The sequence below is a fragment of the Alosa pseudoharengus genome, unplaced genomic scaffold (assembly GCF_046254945.1).
Source record: "Alosa pseudoharengus isolate Yale_2024_CS ecotype anadromous, Long Island Sound unplaced genomic scaffold, YU_APseudo_1.1 YU_APseudo_1.1_scf_19, whole genome shotgun sequence".
In the NCBI taxonomy this organism is placed as follows: domain Eukaryota; kingdom Metazoa; phylum Chordata; class Actinopteri; order Clupeiformes; family Clupeidae; genus Alosa; species Alosa pseudoharengus.
The window spans coordinates 9072242-9099010 of record NW_027468657.1 but is presented as its reverse complement, the minus strand read 5'-3'; the positions used below and the strand labels follow the sequence as shown (position 1 = coordinate 9099010).

Below are 26769 nucleotides of genomic sequence, written 5' to 3'. Positions count from 1 at the left end.
TTCTCATGTTCAGAATATTTTGACACAGTATTTACATAGTCCCTTGAGATGTATTAGGGAATAGGTTGTGCTTTCTGAAATGGTGCAGTAATGTAGCCCGTGTCATTGAGGCGTTTCAGTTCTCAGTCTCTTTCTCTGTCCTCCCACCTCCACCCATCGTCTGCAGAGTGGACTCAGATAATTACTAAATACCTGTGGGAGCAGCTGCAGAAGGTTGCTGAGTTTTACCGGCAGTCCCCCAACCAGCCGTGCGGCTCCCCTCCCCCGGCCCCCCCTGCTGAGGTGGAGACGGCCATGAAGCAGTGGGAGTACAACGAGAAGCTGGCCATGTTCATGTTCCAGGTCAGCCCGCTCTGAGATGCTGCTGTGGTCTTTTACACAATATGGAATACGTTGATGGTTGTATCAAAATGATTTTATTGGTGTTCCTGTTATGGTCGCAATGTTGATTTGGGGTCTGGGGTGGAAATTCAATTTTGGCAGCCATTGGCAGGATTTTAGTCAAATTCATCAGCCTCTCAATATTAAATTATTGCTTTGTGTCTGAAATCTACCAGCCACTCTCATATTTTAGCAGTATTTACTACCAGGTGGCTGGTGCTAATATCCATCCCTGTTTGGGGTGAAGGGGGACTTTTGCTATCAGCTCAATGAAATTGCTGTGGAAGATTGGAAGGCTGATTTTGGTGTGTGTATGTGTGTATGTGTGTGTAGGATGGCATGCTAGACAGACACGAGTTTCTGACGTGGGTCCTGGAGTGTTTTGAGAAGATCCGACCTGGCGAAGACGAGCTCCTGAAACTCCTGCTGCCTCTCCTGCTCCAGGTCAGCCAGCTTAGCACCGTGCAGCTCACTCTCAACGAAGGATCAGCTCACAGTCAGGGCTCTAATTAGTCCTGTATTTAGCCAAACCAGTGACCAAATCCTCCTCTGTTTACCCCTGACAGTACTCGGGAGAGTTTGTGCAGTCGGCCTACTTGTCCAGACGGCTGGCGTACTTCTGCACGCGCCGGCTCAACCTGCTGCTAAGCGACGGCAGCATGGGGCCCAGCTCTGGAGGGCATCCCGCCCACGGGATCTCTGCCCAGCCGGGGAACGCTCTGCCCCCGACCCCAACGTCCCAGCCCACCGGGGGCACCCAGCCCCAGACGCCCTTCACAGACTTCTACATCTGCCCCCAGCACAGGCCCGTGGTGTTTGGCCTGAGCTGCATGCTACAGGTGGGGCTTCTCCTGTTGTGCACAGGGCTGTACAGTGGTGTGTGTGTGTGTGTGTGTGTGTGTGTGTAGCACGTGCTAAAAAAAAAGCAACCTGTGCAGTGGATGATTTACCTGCTTAGCACCGGTGACACCTTATTTAAAATGTTTTCTAGAGGGTAGCCTACAGGTGAGGTGTTTGTAACTACATACCGATGCTACAGATTTTGTGGATTGTGCTACAAAACTATCAACCTCTGTTGCACCAGTGGTATGAGCAAAAAAAAAGGTAAACATACAGCCCTGAGTGCAAAGCAGTTATCATTCAGGAGCTTGCGAAGAGCACTTTGTCTCCTGCTGTCATTGATAATCTTAGTTGGGCAAGGTTTCAAGGGAGGCTTACTTCCTGTAAAGCTAATCTGGTGGGACTATGACAATAGGGATCAGTAGAGCTAGAGCAAGCACATGTGGTGTCCTATGTCCAGTGCGTCACATTGAGCTTAGTCACATGTGCCTCTAATTGTGTTTATCGCGATTCTGTAAGTAGTCAGTGGCACATGTAAATACATTGCACTTATATATTGACTACAGTATTCAGCACTGTTGTCAGTGAATAGGTTCACATGCTCAATGACTTTAGAATGGAGGACCCTTATGGTGGAGGGTGGGTGGATAGGGGATGGAGGGTGGGTGGATGGGGGGTGTCACCATGTGCAGACGACAAAGCTGCAGCAACCGCACAGGAGGTCTTGTCACATGTATGGTCCTCATACTGGTGGCTGAGTCACTCACTGCTGTGTCCTGTCTGTCCCCTGGGCCTCCACAGAGCATCGTGCTGTGCTGCCCCAGTGCCCTGGTGTGGCACTACTCTCTGACCGACAGCCGGAACAAGACGGGCTCTCCTCTGGACCTGCTGCACATCGCCCCCTCAAACCTGCCCATGCCAGGGGGCAACACGACCTTCACCCAACAGGTGTGGCACTCGAGAGATGAGTCTGTTAGAATGACTCGGGGCATGTTTACCCAGCAGTAACTGTCGTTTCAGTGTAATTGTTCTGTATAAGTGAGGACATTTTTAAGATGAGTGTTCAAACAAGAACACCTTTTTAGGTACACGGTGTGTAAGACGTTTGTTTGTATTTCGGTTTTGTAACGCATGGTTCCCTCTGTGGTATTCTCAGGTGCGATCTAAGTTACGTGAGATTGAGGATCAAGTTAAAGAGAGAGGCCAAGCGGTAGAGTTTCGATGGTCGTTTGACAAGTGCCAAGAAACAACAGCAGGTGAGGACATTCAACACTCAAAAGGGCTTTGACCTGAACAAAAGACATTCTAGATTCATATGTCACATTCATATGTCACATTCATATGTCACATTCATATGTCTAAATGGACGTTTTGTTTCTTTCTCTTACTCTGCCAGGTTTTACGATTGGCCGAGTATTGCACACTTTAGAGGTCCTGGACAACCACAGCTTTGAGAAGTCGGACTTCAGTAACTCGCTGGACTCGCTCTATAACCGCATCTTTGGCTCAGGACAGACCAAAGATGGCCACGAGGTGAGACCCAGGGGGACAGCTCCGTTTTCACGCGTTTCCCTCCTACCATTTATTACGTTAGGAACGAAATAATCGATGCCAAGAAGTAATAGATGAAACATGCTCCAAAAAAGTGTCAATATTGATTCTTTTTTTTATTTTAATTTTTTTGTTGTTGCTTTTGAGGCATTTCTAGCCTTTGAGGTGGATGTTGACTAAATAGCTCTTGGTCCCGTGTGACTGACCAGTTCAGTGAGTCTGGTGTCTGTGTGTTGCTTTCGGGAGCAGATGACTCCAGACGATGATGCAGTGGTCACTCTGCTGTGCGAGTGGGCGGTGGTCAGCAAGCGGTCTGGCCGCCACAGGGCCATGGTGGTGGCCAAGCTGCTGGAGAAGCGACAGACGGAGATCGAGGCCGAGGTGAGTCACGGTCACCCTTGCGGTCCTGCTCACACTCGCCCACTCACTCATCAGCACCCATCGGCAGCGTCTCACACATTTCCTGTCAGGAGTGAGGGCACTTTTACAAAGTCACACGGAAAGGAAAAATCTGACGTTCATTTAACTCTTGAATTTGTGTATCACTCATCATGCAAATGAAAGTCTGTAGTTTCATAACAATCACGCATATTTTAGATATGCTGTATTGATGTTAAATATGCAATTTTGTTGTCAAATCGTTGCAAAGAATTCAACACACTTCATATTTTAATGTAACCAATCACCCTAGTATAGGGTTCAGAAAGCCTAACTGCTGTAATTAGACCCAAATCAAAGCATTCTAAAGGAATCTCTTTTTTCCTTTTTCTTTATGCCTCTCTTTCTTTCTCTTTCTCTCGTTCTCTCCCGCTCTCTCTCATACTCTCTCTTTTTTTCTTCTCTCTCTCTCTCAGCGGTGTGGTGAGTCAGAGGTGGTGGATGAGAAGGGCTCCGTGTCCTCCGGTTCCCTCTCGGCCGCCACCATGCCCGTCTTTCAGGACGTCCTCCTCCAGTTCCTGGACACGCAGGCCCCAATCCTCAGTGAGTCAACCACAGGCTGCCTGCCACAGAGCCCCTGAGCACCCCATCTGCCAGCTTGTCACAACACTCATCTTTCTCTTTCATACACACTCTCTCTCTCTCTCTCTCTCTCTCTCTCTCTCTCTCTCTCTCTCTCTCTCTCTCTCTACCCCTCTCTCTCTCTACCCCTCTCTCTCTCTATCCCTTTCTTTTCTATAATTAGTCATTTTGATGCTGTGAGAGGCACTGAAGTGGGGTCGCCTTGAAATAAAAAGTTTGAGATGTCATTAGTGCCTTGGCTGAAGTTGAAGTAGTTGGAAAAAAAAAAATGAGCTGGCGTAATTGCTGCTGGATTTTTCTTGTGAGAACGTGACAGGATGGGTTTTCATGAAAATGTCACTTTTTTCACTGCCCCGGCAGCTGATCCAGGGAATGAGAGCGAGCGCGTAGAGTTCTCCAATCTGGTGCTCCTCTTCTGCGAGCTCATCCGCCACGACGTCTTCTCCCACAACATCTACATGTGCACGCTCATCTCCCGTGGCGACCTGGCCAGCGAGTCACACCTGCCCCGCCCCCGCTCGCCTAGTGACGAGCCGTCGGATGACTCTGAGCGCAAAGAGCAGGACGCCGGGAGTAGTGTCAAAATGGAGGTTTGTGCAAACGTACAGGATATCAGTTTAAAATGCTCACATAAGCAGGGCTGATAAATCTAAGACGTATGCTATAAGGATGCGCCGATATATCGGCCAACATGGGCCTTGTGGACATTGGGAAATTTGACATTTATCGATGGCAATGGCTGATGTTTGTTTTATGTTGCATCAATTCTGCACTACGTAAATGTTGTGCTATGAAGGCCTGAAAGACTTGAAAATTGTTTCCACTCTACTAAAGGGTATAACAAAACAAACAAAGACAAACATAACTGTATTGGCGTATGTTATCGGCCGTTATTGTTATTTTTATGCATCGGTATCGATATTGGCCCAGAATTTCACAATCCGTGCGTCCCTACTATGCTAATGTGTGTCCCATTTATCCTCTTCAATTTCTAGGATACTGGCCTATCTGAATCGATGGAGATAGATCACAACTCCAGCGCTAATTTTGACGAGGTAGGCAGGATATCTCACTCCCCTATCTCTAACGAGATGGTGTAATGTAGGAATTCCGATTGCTTTTGCAACTGTTATGTTCATGTTATGTTGTTGTTGTCGTCGTTGTTGTTGTTGTTGTTCATTTCCTGACGCCCCTCCCTGCTGCTGCTGCTGCAGATGTTCTCTCCTCCCATGCACGAGTCCAAGGGGAGCCCCTCTCCAGAGAAGCCAGCCCCGGAGCAGGAGGGCAAGAGCGCGGCCAAGGACAAGGGCCTGGACCCGGCCTTTCCCCAGGTGTATGACCAGCCCCGCCACATCCAGTACGCCACGCACTTCCCCATCCCACAGGTGCGTACACATGCTCAGTTGGGCTCGAGCCGCTTGTGATGTCTCTATTTATGCGCTGTCTATGTGAGTTGGGAGATGGAGTGTAATTTGTGAGGTTCATTGATGTATAACATTGATCTGAAACACTGGATTCACAAACCCAGACTTGATGATTACCACATGTGGGCTTACATGGGAAAGCACGGGTGATAAATCAACTTCATGCCACTTCCTTGAAAGTATATTCACTGCATTATACAGAGGTGGGGATGAAGGCAAAGGTGTGTTTTGTCAACTGGCTTTTCAGATAGAGATAATTGTTGTTTCCGAATAGTTTTTAGTTTGTTTGTTTGATTTAGTCTTTCTATTTTTTTTGTGTGTGTGTGTGTGTGTGTGTGTGTGTGTGTGTGTGTGTGTGTGTGTGTGTGTGTGTGTGTGTGTGTGTGTGTGTGTGTGTGTGTGTGTGTGTGTGTGTGTGTGTGTGTGTGTGTGTGTGTGTGTGTGTGTGTGTGTGTGTGTGTGTGTGTGTGTGTGTGTGTGTGTGCGTGCGCGCGCATCCCCCCAGGAGGAGAGTGCCAGCCATGAGTGCAACCAGCGGCTGGTGGTTCTCTACGGCGTTGGGAAGCAGCGTGACGAGGCGCGGCACGCCATCAAGAAAATCACCAAAGACATCCTGAAAGTGCTCAACCGCAAAAGCACGGCCGAGACAGGTAATGGCCACCATCACTCTTAACCGCTGGTCTCTCGGCGGTGACATTAATGCTCCGCTAATACACGCTCCCTCCATCAGTTCATAGGCCTGCTGCTGAGGGGCTTTTCCATCGAGATTAGAGACTTTGTCAATTAGACAAAATGAGATTTCTGAGTTACTTCACATATCGTGTGGTGTTTAAATGGAAGCGTGACGAGTCGTATGAGGTTTGCTTTTCAAAGCTCAAACAGTCTCTTCTCCGTACACACTACACACATTTAGAATGTCTTCCTCCCCTTCTTGGTGTGGGGAAATATTCGGCGGCTTATTCCTGTCTGTGTGCCAGGCACGTGGAGCCCTAACTGCCGTCATACCTCAGCCCAAACCATCCATCTTCCATCAGAAGCCCTTAATGGCCGAATGCCGACACGCTCCCTGTCGACCTTTGCCCCCGCCCCGCATTGAATATTCATACCTCCAGGCCCCATTTCTATGCTAATTGCCGCCTTCGGCTCATTATGTCGGCGCGGCAGCAGTGACCTATCCCGTGGGGGTCACCCGCCGAGCGGTGGGGCTTAACGACGCTCTAATTGAACAACTTAATATTTCGCTTCAGCTGGATTTAGGCATGTCACCGCCGTCCGTTTTTTTTTTGGCCCGTGGTCGGCCGCGTCACGCTGACAGACACGCTATCGCCCTATGTCGGCTCCTCATCACAGCGCCCCCCCCAACCCCCCGAGCCCACCCCCGTAAATCTTCCTCCTTACAGGGGAAGGGGTCAGTACAGACGGGTAGAGTTGAGCTTGTGACAGACGGCGCTCCGAATGGAAAGCCATCCAATTACCTGCTTACCCATCTCTCCTGTCCGCCGCTGCTGATATGCCACGAGTGTTAACGGCACAGTCCTCAGTCCTGGAGAAAAGGTGGTGGATGTTCGAGCTCGGTAGCCAATCCGTTACACCCCACCCTTCACTGCTCCTGAAGCAACAGTGTTAATTGGCTCAATAGTGTGTTGTTAATTTGGAGCCAGATTTTTTATTATTTGTTTCCCGGACACACACACACACACACACACACACACACACACACACACACACACACACACATATACACACACACACACACACACACAGACAGTGCTAGGGGACTCTGAAAAAATTGACACAAAGCGCATTGAGTACCAATTGAAGACCGAGTGTTTGGTTTCTCTCTGTGTCTCTCAGGAGGGGAGGAAGGTCAGAAGAGGAAGAGGAGTAAGACAGAGGCCTTCCCCACTGCAGAGGACATTTTCTCCAAATTCCAGCACCTCTCCCACTTTGACCAGCACCAGGTCACCTCTCAGGTATGGCCTCGAGGCTTCCCGAGGAAAAGCACCTGCTAAATACCGCAACAGTCACAGTAATAGAAGCTTAGGTTTGCTTTTCCAACAACTTGTCTGTACATTGGTGGTGTTGTTTTATGAACTGTTATATGTCTGTGCAAAATGTTTGTCCACATGTTTTTTTCGCACTGAATTTGTGAGCATGGGAAAATTACAGGATTTGTTAATTTAGTTCATAATTAATGCCACCAAAAATTAACAAAATTATTAACGCAATGATGGTCAAGTGTAAAATGCTGAGATGCATAGTTGCCACTTGAATGAGCACGGTGTTCTCTTTGACAGGTGTCTCAGATGCATAGTTGCCACTTGAATGAGCATGGTGTTCTCTTTGACAGGTGTCCAGGAACGTTATGGAGCAGATACAAAGCTTTGCCTCAGCTTTGTCGTATCACCTGCCCCTGGTCCAGCACATCCAGTTCATCTTTGACCTCATGGAGTACTCACTCAACATTAGTGGCCTCATTGACTTTGCCATTCAGGTACGGAGGAACACCGGAACACACACACACACACACACACACACACACTTGAGGTTGACCTTGAGGTCAGTCTTGAAGCTGTGGTGGGGTTTGCTTGTGTTGGCTCGTGTAGCCATGCATGTTCTCTCAGTCTACTGTCTTAAGTAGGGGATAATGTATTATCTGCCGGTCATTATTGGAAAAGAAGTCCCCACAGGGCAAACAGGACCCCGATGCAAAGCGGCATTATTATACTGTTTCGTCACTTCTGCTGAGGAGCAAACACAAATAGAACTTGGAAGTTTCAGAGGTTGCATAGCAACTTATTACTTGCTGACTTTCTTTTCAAATGAAGTTCCATTGTGATAAGTCAACCGACCACTCGCGGGATGACATGAAAGACGTTCTTTCTCTCTCCCTCTTGTTCGTTCTTTCTCTCTCGTTCTTTCTCTCTCTCGTTCTTTCTCTCGTTCTCTCTCTCTCTCTCTCTCGTTCTTTCTCTCTCTGCAGCTGCTGAATGAGCTTAGTCTGGTGGAAGCGGAGCTGCTGCTGAAGTCCTCCAGCCTGGTGGGCAGCTACACCACCGGGCTGTGCCTGTGCATCGTGGCCGTGCTGCGCCGCTACCACTCCTGCCTCATCCTCAACCCTGACCAGACCGCGCAGGTCTTTGATGGGTACGTTTCCAACAAAGCTCCCCATCTCCACACTCTGGGATTGTTGTTTCATGCCTGATCTAGTTTGAGTCTTAAGTGTCGCATGGCCACCCTAGCGACTCGTAACAACACATGTTTGCCTTTTTAACCACTTGGGTGGTTTGTCTGGGCTTGTCTGGGGTGGTCTTAAGTCTTCCGTGTTTGAGATTCTGGGCCCAGAGCATTAGGTGTTCTCCTTATGTCTCCCTATGGTTTTTTGTTTCATATGCTGTTCTCTTGGATAGTTGCTGTTGCCCCTGGTCATGTTCATTGTGCTGACTAGTTTTCTGTTGTGCTGACCGGTTGTTGCCCATCCCAGGCTGCGTATTGTGGTGAAGTCGGGTGTGAACCCAGCGGACTGCTCCTCGGCCGAGCGCTGCATTCTAGCCTACCTGTACGACCTCTACACCTCCTGCAGTCATCTCAAGAGCAAGTTTGGGGAGATCTTCAGGTAAGCCTGAAAAAAGAAAATCACAATTTTCCTCCTTAGGCTTGCATAATGGTTAACACAAGTTAACTTTGAAAGAGGCATGGACCAGGAATGTTATTATTTAGTCAGCTTGCTCATTTTTTGTTTGTTTTTTACCTCTCTCTCTCTCTCTCTCTCTCTCTCATCTATCTATTTCTTTCTCTTTGGCAGTGAGTTCTGCTCCAAAGTGAAGAACTCCATCTACTACAACATTGACCCCTCCGACTCCAACATGCTGTGGGATCAGGCCTTCATGATCGAGGCCATTGCCAACCCCTCGGCCCACAACCTCAACCATTCCATGGTTGGACAGCTGCTCAACGACAGTGCCGCCAACCGCTACAGCTTTGTGTGCAACGTGCTGATGGACGTCTGTGTGGACCACCGCGACCCTGAGAGGCAGGCGCGCTCTCTCCCATACTTCTCTAATCGCATCTTTATCTGACCGCCTGAGTTGGGCCCTGTGGAGCATTAGATTTATTGTTTCAATTAAATTAAATTGCTAAGATTGTATTTAATTGCTTTAATTGTTTTAATTCTTTAAAAGAGTTATGTTGTTTACATCTTGTCTGAAACAAAATGATTGTGACAATGGCAGTTCTTGTGCATTTTGGTTGATTTGGGTGCTCCTGTTGATGGAACTCATTTCCCATTTAATGCTCTTCCTATGTGCACCCGTAATGGAATGCTCTCCCCATTTAATGCTATTCCTATGTGAACCCGTAATGGAATGCTCTCCCCATTTAATGCTATTCCTATGTGAACCCGTAATGGAATGCTACTTTTCTCAAGGCTGTATGAGGAAAAAGACAGCACATTTCCATTACACATTCCATTCTTGAATTTCCACTTGGGGATCAATAAAGTATTGATCTGTCTGTCTGTCTGTCTGTCAGAAATGAGCCTGATGTGTAACTGGCCTTTTGAGTGTTTGCTGACGCGCTGTACCACTGGTCTGTCCTGCAGGGTGAACGACATTGGCATCCTGTGTGCAGAGCTGACGGCCTACTGTCGCTCTCTGAGCGCTGAGTGGCTGGGCGTCCTCAAGGCCCTCTGCTGCTCCTCCAACAACGGCAACTGCGGCTTCAACGACCTGCTGTGCAACGTGGATGTGAGTGAGACCCCGACTTAGTGACCCCACTTAAGGCTCTCCATCTTCATGTGCGTTCTATTGTATGTTCTCTGTTGTCCAACACTCTCCTACTTTCGATCGCTCACAGGTCAGTGACCTGTCCTTCCACGACTCCCTGGCGACTTTCGTCGCCATTCTGATCGCCCGGCAATGTCTCCTCTTGGAAGACCTCGTCCGCTGTGTGGCCATCCCATCACTCTTAAACGCAGGTGAGCAAACACGCACCTGCACTCTCACCCACCCTTCAACATGTCCGCCCCCGCGGCAAACACTTCAGAGGTCCCTCTTGCGACTGCACTCGACTCCACAGAGACAAGTAGGCACCCGAAATAGCTTCTTTAGGTTTCTGTTGTTTTCAGAAGCACTCCACTGACCACGTGTCAACTCCACACACACACACACACACACACACACACACACACACACACACACACACACACACACACACACACAAACCATCCCCACCCATCTCACCCGGCACTGCAGCGTGTGGTCGACAGAAGCAAACAGGCCGTCCCCTCTCTGATCTTCCCCTCTCTTGGCCTCTGCTATTTCCATCTCTGCCAGGGCCAGAGAGTTCCCTGTGTTGGGTGTGGGGGGGTGATGAATGACAGCCGCCGGGGGCCCCTCGGGTGCACAAGGAGCCTTTCAGGACCTCCAGGGAGACGAACAGGGCCCCTCCTCAACCCCTCAGCCCTGTGCCACATTCTCCCGCTAATAATGATATTTCACAGCCACAGCATGAAAACCTGCCGCGCCGCCCCACTCAGAAGGAGCTCTCCCTGCCTCCCTACCTCCCTCCCGACTCCCCCCTTCACCCGCCCGCCTTCCCCTGTCGCACATTCCTGTGACTCTGTAGAGCTTTGTAGATCTACCGACACACTATTAATATTCTGTTATGATGTGCCTCCCCCAGTGCAGATCTGTGGCAGGGGGGGTCTGTTTAAACCAGTTTGCCCTGGAGCCTAGGGCAGCGTCTGTCTAAATATCTTTATTGAGTGTGATGTTTGTACAGTGATTGTGTGTGTGTGTGTGTGTGTGTGTTAGCTTGCAGTGAACAGGACTCCGAACCGGGCGCTCGGCTCACCTGCAGGATTCTGCTGCATCTGTTCAAAACTCCTCTCCGCAACCCCTGCCCACAAGATGGCAAGTCAGGTAAAGTGTGTGTGTGTGAGCAGGTGCGTGTGTGTGTGTACACAATCCCTATAATCATGTTTCTCGAGCTTGACTGATTTCATGAACAAAATGTAGGGTAAAGGCCCATTCACACCAAGATCGATAACAATAACTATAACCATAACGATAAAAGCGTTCACACACTGAACAACGATAAACAAAGTCTCTCCTTGTGTTGATGAATGTGACGGTTGAAATTTGATGGGTTCTGATAGGCTATTAGCTTTTTATCGTTCTAAAAATTGCTCTGAAAGTGATCCCCAACGATATCGTTCTTCATGTCGTTATCGTTATAGTTTATGTGTGAACGTCGTCATTCATAATAACAAAAACAATGTTTGTTTATAGTTATTGTTATCGTTCTTGGTGTGAATGGGCCTTAAGGCGTTCATGTGCTTGTTAAAATTACCCATCATGCCTTTAATGACGCCACAAATGGCTTTCCTTCTCCCAGACAAGTCCTCTGTTGGGATCCGGTCTTCATGTGATCGCCACCTCCTCGCGGCATCCCAGAACAGCATTGTGGTTGGAGCGGTCTTTGCTGTGCTGAAGGCTGTCTTCATGCTAGGTAATGCCCCTCTAGTGTTGGCCCTACAGTCTACTGGAAGTTTATGAATATTATTATCTTTATTGACAGACTCCAGGTCCAAATATAAAAGACACACACAGTATACAGACAAACATAACATAAATTACACATAGTACACTTGTGTGCTCACTGGTTAAAAAACTTACAAATGTTGGTTCCAATATTTCCAAAGGCTGGAGGAGTATCTTGTCTCACTTAGGGTCCGTCAATAGCCACTGACCCATTATCTTTAGAAGTGGCCGTTAAAAGTAGATATGAAGAAATAAAGAAATGTTGGATTTCCATTCAAGGAATTGTAGATATTTGTTGAGTGTGTGTGTGTGTGTGTGTGTGTGTTTGTTGGTTCACTAGGTGACGCTGAACTAAAAGGCTCTGGGTTCTCACACCCCGCCGGTCTGGACGACATCGGAGATGACGACATTGGCTCCAAGAAATCCGGCGGGCGAAATGTCTCCATAGAGACGGCCAGCTTAGATGTGTACGCGAAGTACGTGCTGAAGAGTATTTGTCAACAGGTGAGTTCTAGCCGCCGCGAGAGCCACTCATCACAGTCGCTAATGCAGACGGCAGGGGAAAAAACAACTAGCTGGACATTAACCATCACACTCTGTTCTCTCTCTGACGCACACACACACACACACACACACACACACACACACACACACACACACACACACACACACACTGTCTGTTAGTCAACCTTTCCGTTAATGGCAGTTCAGAGACTCGGCGGCAGGCTCCTCATGTAATGTTTTGATCAATAGTGAGGGCGAAATGTTTGTTTTCTGTTCTTTTCTTCTGCCATTTTAAAGCCCCACGAGGAGCCTTTCAGATGAATGGTTTCTTAATGTTAACACAGATTGCTTAGCCTTTTTAGTGTAGGTGATTATTTTTGGAAGATTGCAGTGGTGGGAGGCGGGCCTATCCCCTACGAGTCTTTAGTAAATGTCATCATGAAATGTGTCTTTGGAATGGGGATGGGGAGATGGACCTTTTCTCTGCCCTGTGTTTAATCCATCTCTCTTTTTGTATGTCCTTTGTATGTTCTTTCTCTCTTTCTTTCTTTCTTTCTTTCTTTCTTTCTTTCTTTCTTTCTTTCTTTCTTTCTTTCTTTCTTTCTTTCTCTCTCTCTCTCTCTCTCTCTCTCTCTCTCTCTCTCTCTCTCTCTCCCCCTCCCTCCATCCATCCATCCATCCATCCATCTCTCTCTCTCCCTCCATCTTGATCTTTCTATCCCCCTCTCTAATTGTCCCTCTCCTCTGTCCCGTCTCAGGAGTGGGTTGGAGAGCGCTGTCTGAAGTCCCTGTCTGAGGACAGCAGTGCGCTGCAGGACCCCGTGCTGGTCAACATCCAGGCTCAGCGGCTCCTGCAGCTCATCTGCTACCCGCACCGCCAGCTGGACAGCGAGGAGGGCGACAACCCCCAACGGCAGCGCATCAAACGCATCCTCCAGGTGGGCACTCCTCTTTTCCCAAAGTGCTTTACATGGCAATGAGAGGTTAGGCAACAGTTGAAACATAAAAAGGTGCCCAGGGATACACAGGTCTGACTAAGAAAATATAAAAAAGTAAAAGGAACATATTAAGTAAAATCATTACTTAGACCACTGCCTCCCTGCCTCACACTCCAGCTCCGCCCCACAGTCTCAGCTGCAGGATTGGACACAAAGGATAGAAGACTAGAGGTCATGCTAGGAAGCTAATCATGGATAGGACACAAAGGATAGGAGACTAGAGGTCATGCTAGGAAGCTAATCATGGATAGGACACAAAGGATAGGAGACTAGAGGTCATGCTAGGAAGCTAATCATGGTGCCCCCTTGATTAACTTCCTGTGCCCTAGAACCAGATTTTAACTTAATAGGGAGCGTTTTCAGTGAATGGCTAGAGGTTTAGTTGGAGAGGGCCCACCCAACAGCACATGCATTGAACGCATCCTCCAGGTGGACACTCCTGTCCTCTTGTCCAACCACCCCTCCCCCTTTAGTCCCAGCTAGAGGTCTTGCTGTAAAGCTAATCTTGGTGCTCCCATTGTAACTGAATAAGAGAGTGTTTCCAGTGAATAGCTAGAGGTTTAGTTGGATAGGGCCACCCAGGGGCACGTCCATCACTGTGCTGAACTCCCCCCGACCTGCTGAGCTTGGACTACGCTAGCTCTGATTAACGTGCCTGATGACTAACAGCTGCAAGTGGAGAGATAGGGAGAGGGAGAGCGTTGGGGTATTGGGCTTCTTTTGAGTGAGATGCGGCTTCTTTTTTACCTTCTCAAGCCAAAGAACATTGTATTCGGTCACTGAGTGGGTTAAGGCTGAGCGTTCGGATCCCAGATGAATGAGCTAATGAATTGGTCTGGATTGGGCTGGATTCAGTGTAGCTTTCACACATCTGGTTTCCACAAGCATTTTTAATCAAGGAGAGTTGATTGAATGTCAACAGTGCTCCATTGCTGAGACTAGACTATGTCATTGCCATGGTCCTCCAGGGAGGTGTCAGTTCAGCCCACCTTTGCTTCATGCGGTTTTGTCGTCTTTTAAATGAAATGGACCTGCTGGTTAGTTGCAAGTCGTACAGTAAGTCCACTGTGAGGTGAAGTGTAGTTATAGGGGTTGTGGGGTTATGAGGAGTCGCTAAAAATGACTGATAATGTTTTCTTTGTGTCCACATTCCTCATCTGGTTCTGTTTTCGGCCCTGTAGAACATGGATCAGTGGACCATGAGGCAGTCCTGCCTTGAGCTGCAACTCATGATCAAGCAAAGCACAAACAACGTGAGTAAACAAACCCGTCCTATCCCACTCCGCTGCCATTGTGTTTGCATTGGCGCCGGCCGATGGGAAGCACGTTGTGTTCTCCCCTAGCGGCCGGCCTGTGTGGCAACCGCCGGCTGTGTAATCAAATCTGGCTTAATCCGGCTGATGTTCTCCGCCGCGTCGCTGTCTAACTCTCTCGCTCTCGCTCGCTCCCCCCAGGAACTCTACTCCCTGCTGGAGAACATCGCCAAGGCAACCATCGAGGTGTTCCAGAAGTCAGCGGAGATGAACTCCAGTAACCTCTCAGGAAACGGCTCGGCCTCCGCGGGCAGCTCCGTCTCCAACAGCAACAACACCAGCAAGCTCAAACCCGTCCTCAGGTGAGAGACCCCGACATGACCCCACAGTGACCCTGCCAAAATCATACACACCTCGTTGATCTTTCCACAACACTCCATGTCTGCAAAATATTTGGTTCACTCTCATGGCTGGTATTCATGGGTTTCATCAGGTGTATTAATCAAGCACCATGCAGTCTGCATTCATAATCCAGGGTCTTGATTTTATACACCTGTGGAAAGGGACCTAATGAAACCCATGAATAGAACTATATTTGTGTGGTCTAGTGTAGCTCATACACTGACTAGATAAAAGGTTATAGACCACATATAAATATAAATATGTGTGTGTGTTGTCTCCCTTGTCCTGCCTGACCCAGTTCGTCTGAGCGATCAGGTGTGTGGCTGGTGGCGCCCCTGATAGCCAAGCTGCCCACGTCGGTGCAGGGCCACGTGCTGAAGGCGGCCGGCGAGGAGCTGGAGAAGGGGCAGCACCTGGGATCGTCCTCCCGCAAGGAGAGGGACCGGCAGAAACAGAAGAGGTAACCAGCCACGCGCTTACTCGTACGTCTCCATTTGAAAAGCAAAGTGGGCAAAGCAGAAGTGTGTTTAACTTCAGGACGTATTGGATATATGACTGCACAGATGTGTGTGCACTGTGCCCTCGTGTTGACTTGGACTGATGGAAATGCAGATAGCGGTTACGGAAACGTACTACTAAGTGTGACTTCTCTCACCGCCCTTATCCTTTAAAGCCGAGTAGCTGTTTTATTATATATGGCCACTTACAGACTTGCCTGTGTGTGCCTGTGTGCGTGTGTGCGTGCGCGTGTGTGTGCGCGTGTGTGCGTGTGTGTGCGCGTGTGTGTGTGTTCCAGTATGTCTCTCCTGAGCCAGCAGCCCTTCCTGTCTCTGGTGCTGACGTGTCTGAAGGGTCAGGATGAGCAGCGGGAGGGCCTCCTCACCTCCCTCTACAGCCAGGTGCAGCAGGTAAGAGCCACACACACACACACACACACACACACACACACACACCTCCTCACCTCCCTCTACAGCCAGGTGCAGCAGGTAAGAGCCTATGCCTAACCTCCTAACCCCGCACACACACACACAAACCACTCCTCACTGCGCTGTAGTCTGGCTCCTACTGTAGCTGACCACTTCTCCTCCTCCTCCTCCTCCTCCTCCTCCAGATTGTCCATAACTGGCGGGAGGACCAGTACCAGGATGACTGCAAGGCCAAACAGATGATGCACGAGGCCCTGAAGCTCCGGCTCAACCTGGTGAGGCAACCAATCAGATCCACAGCCCTGTCCGTCTGTTCTATCCTATTATGTGCAGTCAGGAGATAAACAGAAGTGCACTCTTTCACAATTGCTAAAGTACCATGTACACATGCAAGGCATTTGGCTGGTTGATTTGTTCTCGTAATACAAAGTCTTTAGTGCATTTCCAAACCTTGTGATTATCACTCTTACAAAAAAAAAACGTATTTCTCGTGCCTCTCGACGTGGCGATGAGATAATGAGGAGGATGTTGAAGTGAAATAGGTATTTTTTTGGAGGTGTTGCATCTCACGTGTCATATCCTGCGTTCCAGGTGGGTGGGATGTTTGACACGGTCCAACGGAGCACCCAGCAAACCACGGAGTGGGCGGTGCTTCTGCTGGACATAATCAGCAGTGGAACCGTGGACATGCAGTCCAACAAGTGAGTCACCATCCATGACCCCGATACCTCACCACTAGTGGCCCACCCTACACACTATAAAGGGCCGCTCACACCAAGAATGATAACTGTAACGATCACTGAAAGTGACCTCGATGATATCGTTCTCCATGTCGTTAATGTTTAAGTTATAATCTGTGGACGTTGTCATTCATATTTAGCTCAAAACTTTTTTGCAGTAATTGTTATAGTTATCGTTCTAAGTGTGAACGACCCTTTAAGCAGATGCCAATATTGGTCTGTGTATGTCTCTAACGGTCTATCTATCGTGTCTTAACAGTCTGTCTGTGACTGTGACTCCCTAACTTAACATGTCTCTCTTTCTTTCTTTCTTTCTTTCTTTCTTTCTTTCTCTCTCTCTCTCTCTCTCTCTCTCTCTCTCTCTCTCTCTCTCTCTCTCTCTCTCTCTCTCTCTCTCTCTCTCTCTCTCTCTCTCTCTCTCTCAGTGAGTTGTTCACCACCGTGCTGGACATGCTGAGTGTGCTGATCAACGGCACGCTGGCTGCTGACATGTCCAGCATCTCTCAGGGCAGCATGGAAGAGAACAAGAGGGCCTACATGAACCTGGTCAAGAAGCTCAGGGTACAGACCAGAGGCCAGCTGCACACGCTCATTTGTTATTTATAGAACCCAGAGTCTTCTGGTTGTCCGTGTCAATTGATTTATTTAGCATTTTTATACACAACGGCAGTGCTGTACATTAAGACCAACAAAACAAACAAACAAACAAAGGAAAACTAAGACTATAGGGCTATGAGTATATGCACAGTGGTAAGGTAGACAAGTCCTCAAATGATCTGGATGGATGCCAAATATTCTGCCTGTTTCTACTTTGGGTGTTCTTTTTTTGCATTGTTTGTTTGTAGAGGTTTGTTTCTCTGTGTTTGTGAAGAGAGTGTGTTTTAAGCTCCTTCTCTGTCCTGTCCACGCGTGCAGAAGGAGCTAGGGGACCGGCAGTCGGAGAGCCTGGAGAAGGTGCGTCAGCTGCTGCCCCTGCCCAAGCAGACGCGCGACGTCATCACCTGCGAACCCCAGGGCTCCCTCATTGACACCAAAGGCAACAAGATCGCCGGCTTCGAGAAAGAGGTACGCATACTCGCTCACTCCCAGTGAAACACACACACACACACACACACACACACACACACACACACTATAGGCTCAATTCATCATCTGTCCTCCGTCAACCTGTAGGACACATGCACACACACTCACCATGGCTCAGTTCATTCTCTAGCCTCTGCTGATCTCCACGGTAACAATTAGACGGGCTAAGAGACATCTGGGGACAGTTTAAATGGCTTTTAGCGATGAGGTCCCTGGAGGTGAAGGTATGTTCCACTTGCCTTTGGCTCCCTGGAGACTCAGGCAATTTCCACTTGCACAATTAAACTAAAGGCGGTCATTTTGGGGCAAATTAGAATTCCTGAAGCAGAGACAGCCCTCAGGCTTTGAGTTAGAAACGTTCCAGTGGTCAGATTTGATTCGAGAATGGCTGTGAAATGTTCTTTTAGAAACGTTCCTATTAACTCCCATGACCGTTGGAGTATTTCATTGTGATGCTGATTAATCGCTTGCAATGTAGGGCTGGGATGGCTAAGCTAAGCTAATCTTTCTCAGTGTTGGGAATGGACACCTAGAGGGAGCAATCCTCCGAATCTAGCAAAAAGCTGTTTTGTTAGATCACAATTGCAGATTCCATGTTTAATCGGAACAACCCCCTGCTCACATCCAGACTGAGCACGACACCTCTCTCGCACCTATATATAAGTAGAAGTATATGTACTCTTTTGATCCCGTGAGGGAAATTTGTTCTCTGCATTTATCCCAATCCGTGAATTAGTGAAACACACTCAGCACACAGTGAACACACAGTGAGGTGAAGCACACACTAATCCCGGCGCAGTGAGCTGCCTGCAACTACAGCGGCGCTCGGGGAGCAGTGAGGGGTTAGGTGCCTTGCTCAAGGGCACTTCAGCCGTGCCTACTGGTCGGGGTTTTGAACCGGCAACCCTCCGGTTACAAGTCCGACGTGCCCCTGCCCTACCTCATCCTCCCGCTGCTCACGTTCCTCTCGTCTCTCGCTCCCACAGGGCCTGCAGGTGTCCACCAAGCAGAAGATCTCGCCGTGGGACGTGTTCGAGGGCCTCAAGCACTCGGCGCCGCTCTCCTGGGGCTGGTTCGGCACAGTGCGCGTGGACCGCAAGGTCACCAAGTTCGAGGAGCAGCAGCGACTGCTGCTCTACCACACGCACGTCAAGCCCAAGCCGCGCAGCTACTACCTGGAGCCGCTCAACCTGCCGCCCGAGGAGGAGGAGCCGCCCACTCCCGTCCCCCAGGAGCCCGAGAAGAAGATGGCCGAGGCGGTCAAGGCCGAGAAGAGCGTCTCGGCCGTGCCCTCGGAGCCCAAGAAGAAGTCCAAGAAGAAGAAGCCCTCGTCCACCACTAAGCCAGAGGTGGGTCTGCCCAGGCAGGCAAATGGAACTCCTGTAAGTGTCTGTTTTTTAACGAGGTCACAAGTACTGAAATGCTCTACGTTCTACATTCTACATTTGTCTTGACCGTAATGAGATGTTCCTAATGGTCTATTACCAGAAATGCAGATTGACTTGACTGTGCATCTTCAGGTGGATCTAATTGTGTCAGTCAACTAACAGCTAGCTAGCCACACCGAGGGAAATTCCACCTGTAACCGTTTGCCTTTTCGCTTGCTCTATGTCTGTGTGACATTTGAAAGATGAACAACCCCTACAGACTCCTCACTTTGCTGCAATCTCACCAGCACTGTGGTGTTCCTGTAGCCCATTGAGTTGCACTATAATGCTACAGTAACTTCCTGTGTATTAGCCGCAGGACAGTGTTTTATGCAAGTTAAAAGAACAATCATATTAATACCATAATAACTGTCCCAGTGTATTAAACTAACCCTGGAAATCCAGAGTTCTCGCAGGAGCACAATTTGAATTTGCTCAGCGAGTCACTCTGCCAATGAGTAATGATGCTCATTACTTATGTCCCTTGTATCGTGGGGCACCAAATTACATCGTGTATCTGATATAGGCGGGACAGAGGTGAGCTTGACAGATGACAACAGCGCTGCAACGAATCAGTCAACAAACATTGGTGGTAATGTTATCCAATTGCGTCGAAGTCCGGAACCAGTCAGTAAACATTGGTGTTATCCAATTGCGTGCAGTGAGATTTTCAAATGCATGCTTGGTGCCGCGCCTTGAGTTGGGCCATGACATTAGTCATTGCCAGACCCTTAATCTTTCTAGATTTTCAGGGTCTGGATTTTCCAGCCTCTAATAACGTCATAGCTGAAGAAATTTAGCAAAATCGATGTATAAGCCACGGCTAATAGTTGGGAAATTACGGGGTAAAACTCTGTTGGACAGTGTCTTGGAAATACAAGTTAAACAAGTTGTGTACTACTAGTAACATTACTGCTTATGACGCACGTAGCCCGTGATTAAGAGTCTGTGATGGGTTGCTCAAAATCTATTTCGTAATCATGCTGACGACTATGCCAGCACTGCCACCAATGGCTTTCTTTGTTGTTCTGTCGAGGTCTTGAGATGTGCGAGGCAGCGTGGGTATATTTGTCGCAGGTTGGCTGTGTATGTTCTGTTATCTGATGGTGTCAGTTTGGGGGTACTGCGCAGCAGCAGCTAACCACACTGAAGCGTTTCAACCGTCATTCCTCTTTTTAAAGAGGCGCCTCTTTGCCCACCCCACAGAACACGAGTGTGAGCGTGCGTGCGTGTGTGTGTGTGTGTGTGTGTGTGTGTGTGTGTGTGTGTGTGTGTGTGTGTGTGTGTGTGTGTTTGTTTGTTTTCATTCATATTTATTTGTCCTTTTGATCCATTACTGACTCAGGATTACGGTGGCCGTAACCCAGCTGTGGTCCCCTACCCTGGAGGAATGTCTCAGGACATGATGGGCCAGCAGAACCCGTATCGCATGGGTTACAATCCAGCCCAGATGGGCATGTACGCTCAGAACCAGCCCCTACCGCCAGGTGAGTCTCTTGCATCTAGCTGCTCTAGGTGGGTCATTCCGTTTCAAATCAGGTAAGATTGTTGCTGCACTGTTTCAAATGTTGTTCAAACCTTGTCTATATCAAGAATGGGTTCCAAAACCAAGGCCTGTCAAATATTTCTGTTCAAATCCTAGTCTTCGAATTATTTTCAGCCCTTGAAATTACTTTAGTTTTACAGCCTGAAAATCACATTATCTGGGAAGCAATGTTTGGACATTAATATAATGAAAAGTATTACTCATAGCCAGTCCAAACTTCTACAAGGTCCTAGATTTGGAAAAAAGGGTAAAAAGAGTGGCATTAATATAAACTTGATTTTGTATGCATTTGATATCAATCATTATTTGTTTATTTACATACTATATTTTATTAATGTTGTGCCAATATTTGATCTCTCCACACATAATGGGCTTGAAAGATTAAACAAGGGGCGGTTTTGGTTTTTTGGTAATTTTCATTGATTAAAATGGTATGTGGGGAAGCTAGTAGGCACATGAAAATGTTTGTGAAAGTAGCTCAGTGTATGGACATTTAATGCTGTACTATACCATGGTCCATGGAACCATGGTTCGGTTCGTCTGCAGTATGAAAACACTTTTTGAATGGTTCGGACCAATTACAGGAAGTTTACAAGACTCAATATCACCAGTTTTGTACTTTGTTCCAAATATAGGGCCTTATATAAAGTTAACGGCCATGCAATATAAACTTTTAATGGTCCCGTCATACTGAGAACATATTTGTCTTCCACTAAGTTTGGTTACGCTAGGAATAAAGCTTTTAAAGATGTCCAAACATGGCCTCCCAGATAAGGTATTTCTGGGAGTGTAATGATACAAAATCAAGGGTGAAAAAAACGTAAATGAATTTAGCAAAAATATTTTATAGGTTTTAGTTTTGGGACCTAAATATTAGATTGACAAACCTTGAGCAAAATATGAGATGATTCAGTAACCATTTTGTCTGGATTCAGTCTGATTTGACGCTGAATGACCCAGGTAGTACATTTATTTAGTATTTCATGTAAGGGATAATAAACAAAGCAAACAAAACAAAACTATCACACCGTGAAGTGCATTATTTTCCAATACCCGAACGCCGAGAAGTCCATTATTAATCCCACTTGTGGATACCACCGCTGTAATAAGTGTTTCCTTACTGCTATTGTCCCAGCATGTCATCACCTTCCTTGGTAAATCTGACTCTGTCTGTCTGTCTGTCTGTCTGTCTGCCTATCTGTCTGTCTGCTTGCCTAACTGTCTGTCTTCTTGCCTGTCTGGCTGTCTGTCTGCAGGAGGACCTGGGCTGGAGAGCCCCTACAGGCCACGTAACATGACCCCCAACAAGCTCATGCCCACGCGCCCCAGCTACCCCGCTGGCATGCAGATGCAGGGCCCCATGTCGGGCATGATGGGCATGCAGAAGGAGCAGTTTCAGATGGGCTACAAGCCACAGCAGCCCATGGGGCACAACCAGATGCTGCGGCAGCAACTGCAGGTCAGATTGGTGAGTCCCATGCGATTTTTGACGCATGTAAGACTGCCCCGTTATCAGTGCAAGGGATGATGGGATGTGGTGTTGTTGGGGGTAAATGTTTTGACATGCTACTTTGAGTGGTCTTTGACTTGGGTAGTGCTGCCAAGGGCTTTTGTTTGGTGGTTGTACTTGAGTCCACTGAGATTTCCTTCCTCCTGGTCCCAAAAGTGAAATCCAGCTATTAACTGATCACATGAACCATGTTTGCTGTTTTCCAGTAATATCATCATAGCTGTTTGGATATCAGAGTGTTTGGTGAAACGCTAAATGAGCTGCCAGTTTTTGAGCCCCCCTCTAAATATGTTGCCAACTGATAACTTGTGTAAGCCTCACAACAAGGAAATAATATTCGGCACCATCAAGATTAATATTTATCTCCTCTCTCTTTTCAGAACCAGATGCAAATCAGACAGATGAATTCCAATCCACAATATTCATCAATGCAGCCAACACAGGCACGTGCTGATAGGAGCATGATACTATTAGTGCTGACATTCAGATATAGAAATATGAATGATTATTAATGAATTAAGAAGTGAACATATGTATTATTGTTATAATATTACAAAGTTTATATTGATTAGTTGAAAAACTTCTAGTAAATGTCTTCGTCTTATTTCTGAAGACTTGAATATCTGCTGTTCTTTGTAAACAGAATATCTCCCAGGGCTACACCACTTACATGACCGGAATGCAGTCGCATCCCTCGCAGCCGGGGGGCATAGTTCCGCCGTCGTACGGCAACCAGAATTTCCAGGGTAACCACCCTGGCACCAACCCTGGCGTGGTGGACCCCCTGAGGCAGATGCCGACGAGACCCAGCGGCTACGTTCACCAGCAGGCACCGGGCTACACGCACCCCATGCAGAACGTCCAGAGGTGAGGGCCGAAACGTCAGCACAACTACAACGCTGGCTCCTGTGCTAACCCAGAGACTTTCTAATGTGGAGACGCAGCACTCAGAGAATCCTCCATAGACATGCCTGGGGTTGTCTGGCAGTAGTCTCTACACATATCCCGCCCCTTCCAGTATGCATCCCCATTCACTTGAATAGGAAAATAGCTTCCCGATAACTGCCCAAAGTGCCTTGCAAGATGGCCGCCGAGAGGGGGAATTTGCCTACCTAATGGTCAGTTCATGATGGTTCATGATGGTCAGATCATTTTCATCTACTGTCCATTCTGTTTACATCAGCTGGCTAACTAGAATATTCTTCAACTTATTTCCTTCAAAGTGTTGACAATTCTAAACTCAATATGGATATTCCTTATAGTACATGACAGAAAAAATATTAGTTGGCTTTTACATTGCATGCATCAGGCTCAGTACAAAGCAGCTTCGGCCGGAAATAGAAAACCAGATTTCTGAATGCTGAGGTGTCATGGCGATACCCACTGTTAGCTCAGGAATATCGTGGATAGACTTTTAAGTACTGTCTGCCTATCCTACAGTATGTGAAGTTTCTCAAGTCTCTTCCAGTGAGACAGGGGTCTCTCCTTTTGAAAGGAATGCTATGTTGTACACCGAACAGGCACTTGAAGGCATTATTACCAGAATGGCTGCCAAGCTGTGGAGGATTCGACACTGATGCTAACGTAGTGTATATGCACGTCTCTCTCTCTTTCTCTCTTTCTTTCTTTCTTTCTTTCTCTCTCTCTCTCTCTCTCTCCCTCCTTTTTCTTCCTCTCTCGCTCTTTCTTTCTCTCTTTATATCTCTCTCTCTCTCTCCCCCTCTCCTTTGCCGGCTCCAGGTTCCAGCACCAACCCATGCAGCAGTCGCAGCTCATGCACGGGCTGAGCCACATGGCCAGTCAGGGCGTGCACCCGTCCATGCGGCCCAACCAGATGCTGGAGCAGCAGGCCCAGGCTCAGGCCCAAGCCCAGGCCCAGGCCCAGGCCCAGCAACAGGCAGCGCAGCAACAGCAGGCCCAGCAGCAGCAAGTGCAGCAACAGCAGCAGCAGCAGCAAGTGCAGCAGCAGCAGTTCCTGCGTCAGCAGCAGCAGCAAGCGCTCCGGGTAAATGACAGCCATGTGCCCCCTGCAGGAAGCCATTCATCTCTCTCCCCCCCCCCCCCCACACACACACACACACACACCAACCAGTTTATGAATCCATTAGAAGATTTTTTTTATGAATTTCTTAGTTGTAGGTGATCAGTAAAATTTATTTCAGTGAACCTTCACATCTACTTTAGATACTCAGACTGAAATCGCCTATTGATCAGTTAAGACAACCTACACTTGAGGTCATTGCTGAATGCTGAATGCTGAATGCTGATGTGTGTGTGTGTGTGTGTGTGTGTGTGTGTGTGTGTGTGTGTGTGTGTGTGTGTTTGTCCCAACAGCAGCAGGCTCAGCAGCAGCAGCAGGTCCAGCAGCAGGTCCAGCAGCAGCAGGTGCAGCCCCAGCAAGTCCAGCAGCAGCAGCAGCAGCAGCAGCAGCAGGTCCCCACAGCGCAGCCGCCCGCGCCCACACAGAACCAGACACTGATGCAGCCGCTGCCCCCACAACAGCCCATCGTGAGTCGTCTCGACATCTGGAGAGACCTCGACTTTAGTTTTGTACAGATTGAGTGTAGAGAATGGTGGGAAATGGTTGTAGTAAAGGCTGTAACATGCTCTGGCTCCCAGCTCCACTCTCAAAGAGAGATGGCCAGTCTGACATGGCCAGAATTATGTTTTATGTTTACATGATAGCCGACATCTCCACTTGTTCTCAAGAACATATGCTGATGTCATACTGCTGTATTTTGTGTCATCTTAATTGTGTGTGTGTGTGTGTGTGTGTGTGTGTTGCAGTTTCCCCGGCAGGGTATGCAGCAGACTCAGCAACAGCAACAGACAGCAGCCCTGGTCAGACAGCTCCAGCAACAGCTCTCAAGTAAGTCATCGCACACACACACACACACACACACACACACACACACACACACACACACACACACACACACACAAAACACTTGCCAAACACTGATGGCACTGGCTGCCTTCGAATCACATAATTTAACAACCATACCACATTGTGTGGGCCCTCAGGGACCCAGGTTTGAGTCTCTGCAATAAAGGCAAAAAAATTAAAAAATGTCCAAATAAATCTCCCTTTACTGTTTTAAGATGCATTATGTTCGTCTCTTTCTTCACTCCACCAGATACACAACCTGGACAGAACACAGCCCCCTATTATTGAGAGAAAACAAGACTGTGTGTGTGTGTGTGTGGTAGTGAGAGCGACAAAGAGACAGCGAGAGTGTGTGTATGTATTACTGTCAAGCAAGGAGAGGTGCACATGTGGATATGGATGAATGCCCAGCCCAGCCCAGCCGGACACTTTGCAGTGGCAGATAGCTGAGCGTGAGCCCATGCAGACAGCGGACTTTTGAAGGGGGGGGGGGGGGGGGTGGTCAGCCGGTGGTTTACTGAATGCTAAAATGACCTGTAGCCTGTGTACAGGGCTCAAATATGGGCCGAAATCACGCCGACTTCACATTAGACATGTAATTATGATCTGCAGGGAAGGCACTCTGCTGTGAAATAGTGATCATGGAGTATACAATGGAAAGAGTTTATGTAAAAAAAGAAGTGCAAGAAATTATAAGAATAATGCAATTTTTATTTTATTTCAATTTGTACAATTTTTTCAGTTTGGTGTATTTCTCATTAAAAAAAAATCATGTCTGTTTTTATGCCTTGGTCTTTGTGTGCATGGTTATGGTGGTGTTCTGTGTTCTCCCACATACTCCAATGATTAAAACTGAAGCAAACATTTCTTTGCTTCATGGTCTTAGGGAAATGCTAGGATTACTGCAGGCCTCGATTTAATAGTTTGTGGCACTATTTGAGTGCAGCAGATGTCATTTTGCCAACCATGCGTAGGTACTACTGGAGCAGAAAAGAGCAGGAAAATCCTACTGGCAAAAAACACAGAGACTTTGCCATAGAAGCTGTAGCATAGCATGACATATTTTTGTAATCATGGCAAAAAATGTGTAGTCCAGAGATGTTATCCACTAAAGATACGGTCTGAAAATGTGATATGATTATAGTAAACGAAATGATCACGTTTTTTTGGCATTATTGCAATATTTTTTTTTTCTTTCTTTTTTTTCTAAACCTATCACCAATGTTGCACAGAACTCATAATTGGCCTTACCTCCATGCACAGTAGCATCAAAACTAAAGGTCATCAGAACAGCATTCATATGCCATAAAAGTGGTGTGGCTCCTTTGTAGACACTTTGTAGAGTTCTGGAGCATCCTATAATCCAACTTGATCTAACTATATGTATATCATCTGATTTTAATATTAACAGATATAGGTTATTTTTTACATTCAGCATTTATTGTCTATTTGGCCTCTTATGAAATCGTGCATTGAACAATTTAAACACAGTTTAGCTTTTAGAAACTTAAATGCATGCATGCTTAGCATTTTGTGAAAGTAAATCATTAAGGCTACATTGACCAACTCTTAGCCATGAGCTGTATCCTCTGATTATGCCATCTAAGCGATATTTTAACATTTATTTTGTATTTGGCCTTTTATGAAATCAACTTTAGGCTTTCGTTCAATAAATGGAGACCATGTAGAAATGTTCAAAACCGGGTTACTCTGGAACGGCGAATTGTACAGG

The 26769-nt window shown here is 47.6% G+C and overlaps 1 protein-coding gene across 3 annotated transcripts in view; it reads left to right on the top strand.

Moving 5' to 3' along the window:
* The window catches only part of med12 (mediator complex subunit 12), a 28622-nt gene extending 2801 nt beyond the window's left edge, over nt 1-25821 (top strand). Inside the window, exons 5-44 of one of the 3 annotated variants that reach the window (XM_076291627.1) lie at nt 167-342; nt 715-825; nt 948-1220; nt 2023-2169; nt 2378-2477; nt 2618-2754; nt 3022-3153; nt 3627-3753; nt 4153-4382; nt 4788-4847; nt 5007-5177; nt 5722-5866; nt 7071-7189; nt 7567-7710; nt 8200-8363; nt 8701-8832; nt 9022-9249; nt 9817-9961; nt 10071-10191; nt 11030-11137; nt 11613-11726; nt 12099-12262; nt 13021-13200; nt 14442-14513; nt 14715-14875; nt 15214-15375; nt 15712-15823; nt 16027-16116; nt 16433-16542; nt 17007-17142; nt 17497-17646; nt 18654-19016; nt 20440-20581; nt 21897-22108; nt 22531-22593; nt 22794-23017; nt 23891-24155; nt 24485-24658; nt 24938-25019; nt 25288-25821. In XM_076291627.1, the coding sequence (XP_076147742.1) occupies nt 167-342; nt 715-825; nt 948-1220; nt 2023-2169; nt 2378-2477; nt 2618-2754; nt 3022-3153; nt 3627-3753; nt 4153-4382; nt 4788-4847; nt 5007-5177; nt 5722-5866; nt 7071-7189; nt 7567-7710; nt 8200-8363; nt 8701-8832; nt 9022-9249; nt 9817-9961; nt 10071-10191; nt 11030-11137; nt 11613-11726; nt 12099-12262; nt 13021-13200; nt 14442-14513; nt 14715-14875; nt 15214-15375; nt 15712-15823; nt 16027-16116; nt 16433-16542; nt 17007-17142; nt 17497-17646; nt 18654-19016; nt 20440-20581; nt 21897-22108; nt 22531-22593; nt 22794-23017; nt 23891-24155; nt 24485-24658; nt 24938-25019; nt 25288-25325 (5984 nt within the window). In that variant the 3' untranslated portion in view covers nt 25326-25821. Of the gene's footprint in view, nt 1-166; nt 343-714; nt 826-947; nt 1221-2022; nt 2170-2377; nt 2478-2617; nt 2755-3021; nt 3154-3626; nt 3754-4152; nt 4383-4787; nt 4848-5006; nt 5178-5721; nt 5867-7070; nt 7190-7566; nt 7711-8199; nt 8364-8700; nt 8833-9021; nt 9250-9816; nt 9962-10070; nt 10192-11029; nt 11138-11612; nt 11727-12098; nt 12263-13020; nt 13201-14441; nt 14514-14714; nt 14876-15213; nt 15376-15711; nt 15824-16026; nt 16117-16432; nt 16543-17006; nt 17143-17496; nt 17647-18653; nt 19050-20439; nt 20582-21896; nt 22109-22530; nt 22594-22793; nt 23018-23890; nt 24156-24484; nt 24659-24937; nt 25020-25287 lie in introns of all 3 variants that reach the window. The other 2 variants (XM_076291626.1, XM_076291625.1) reach the window with 2 other exon arrangements.
* Nucleotides 25822-26769: the final 948 nt, after the last annotated feature.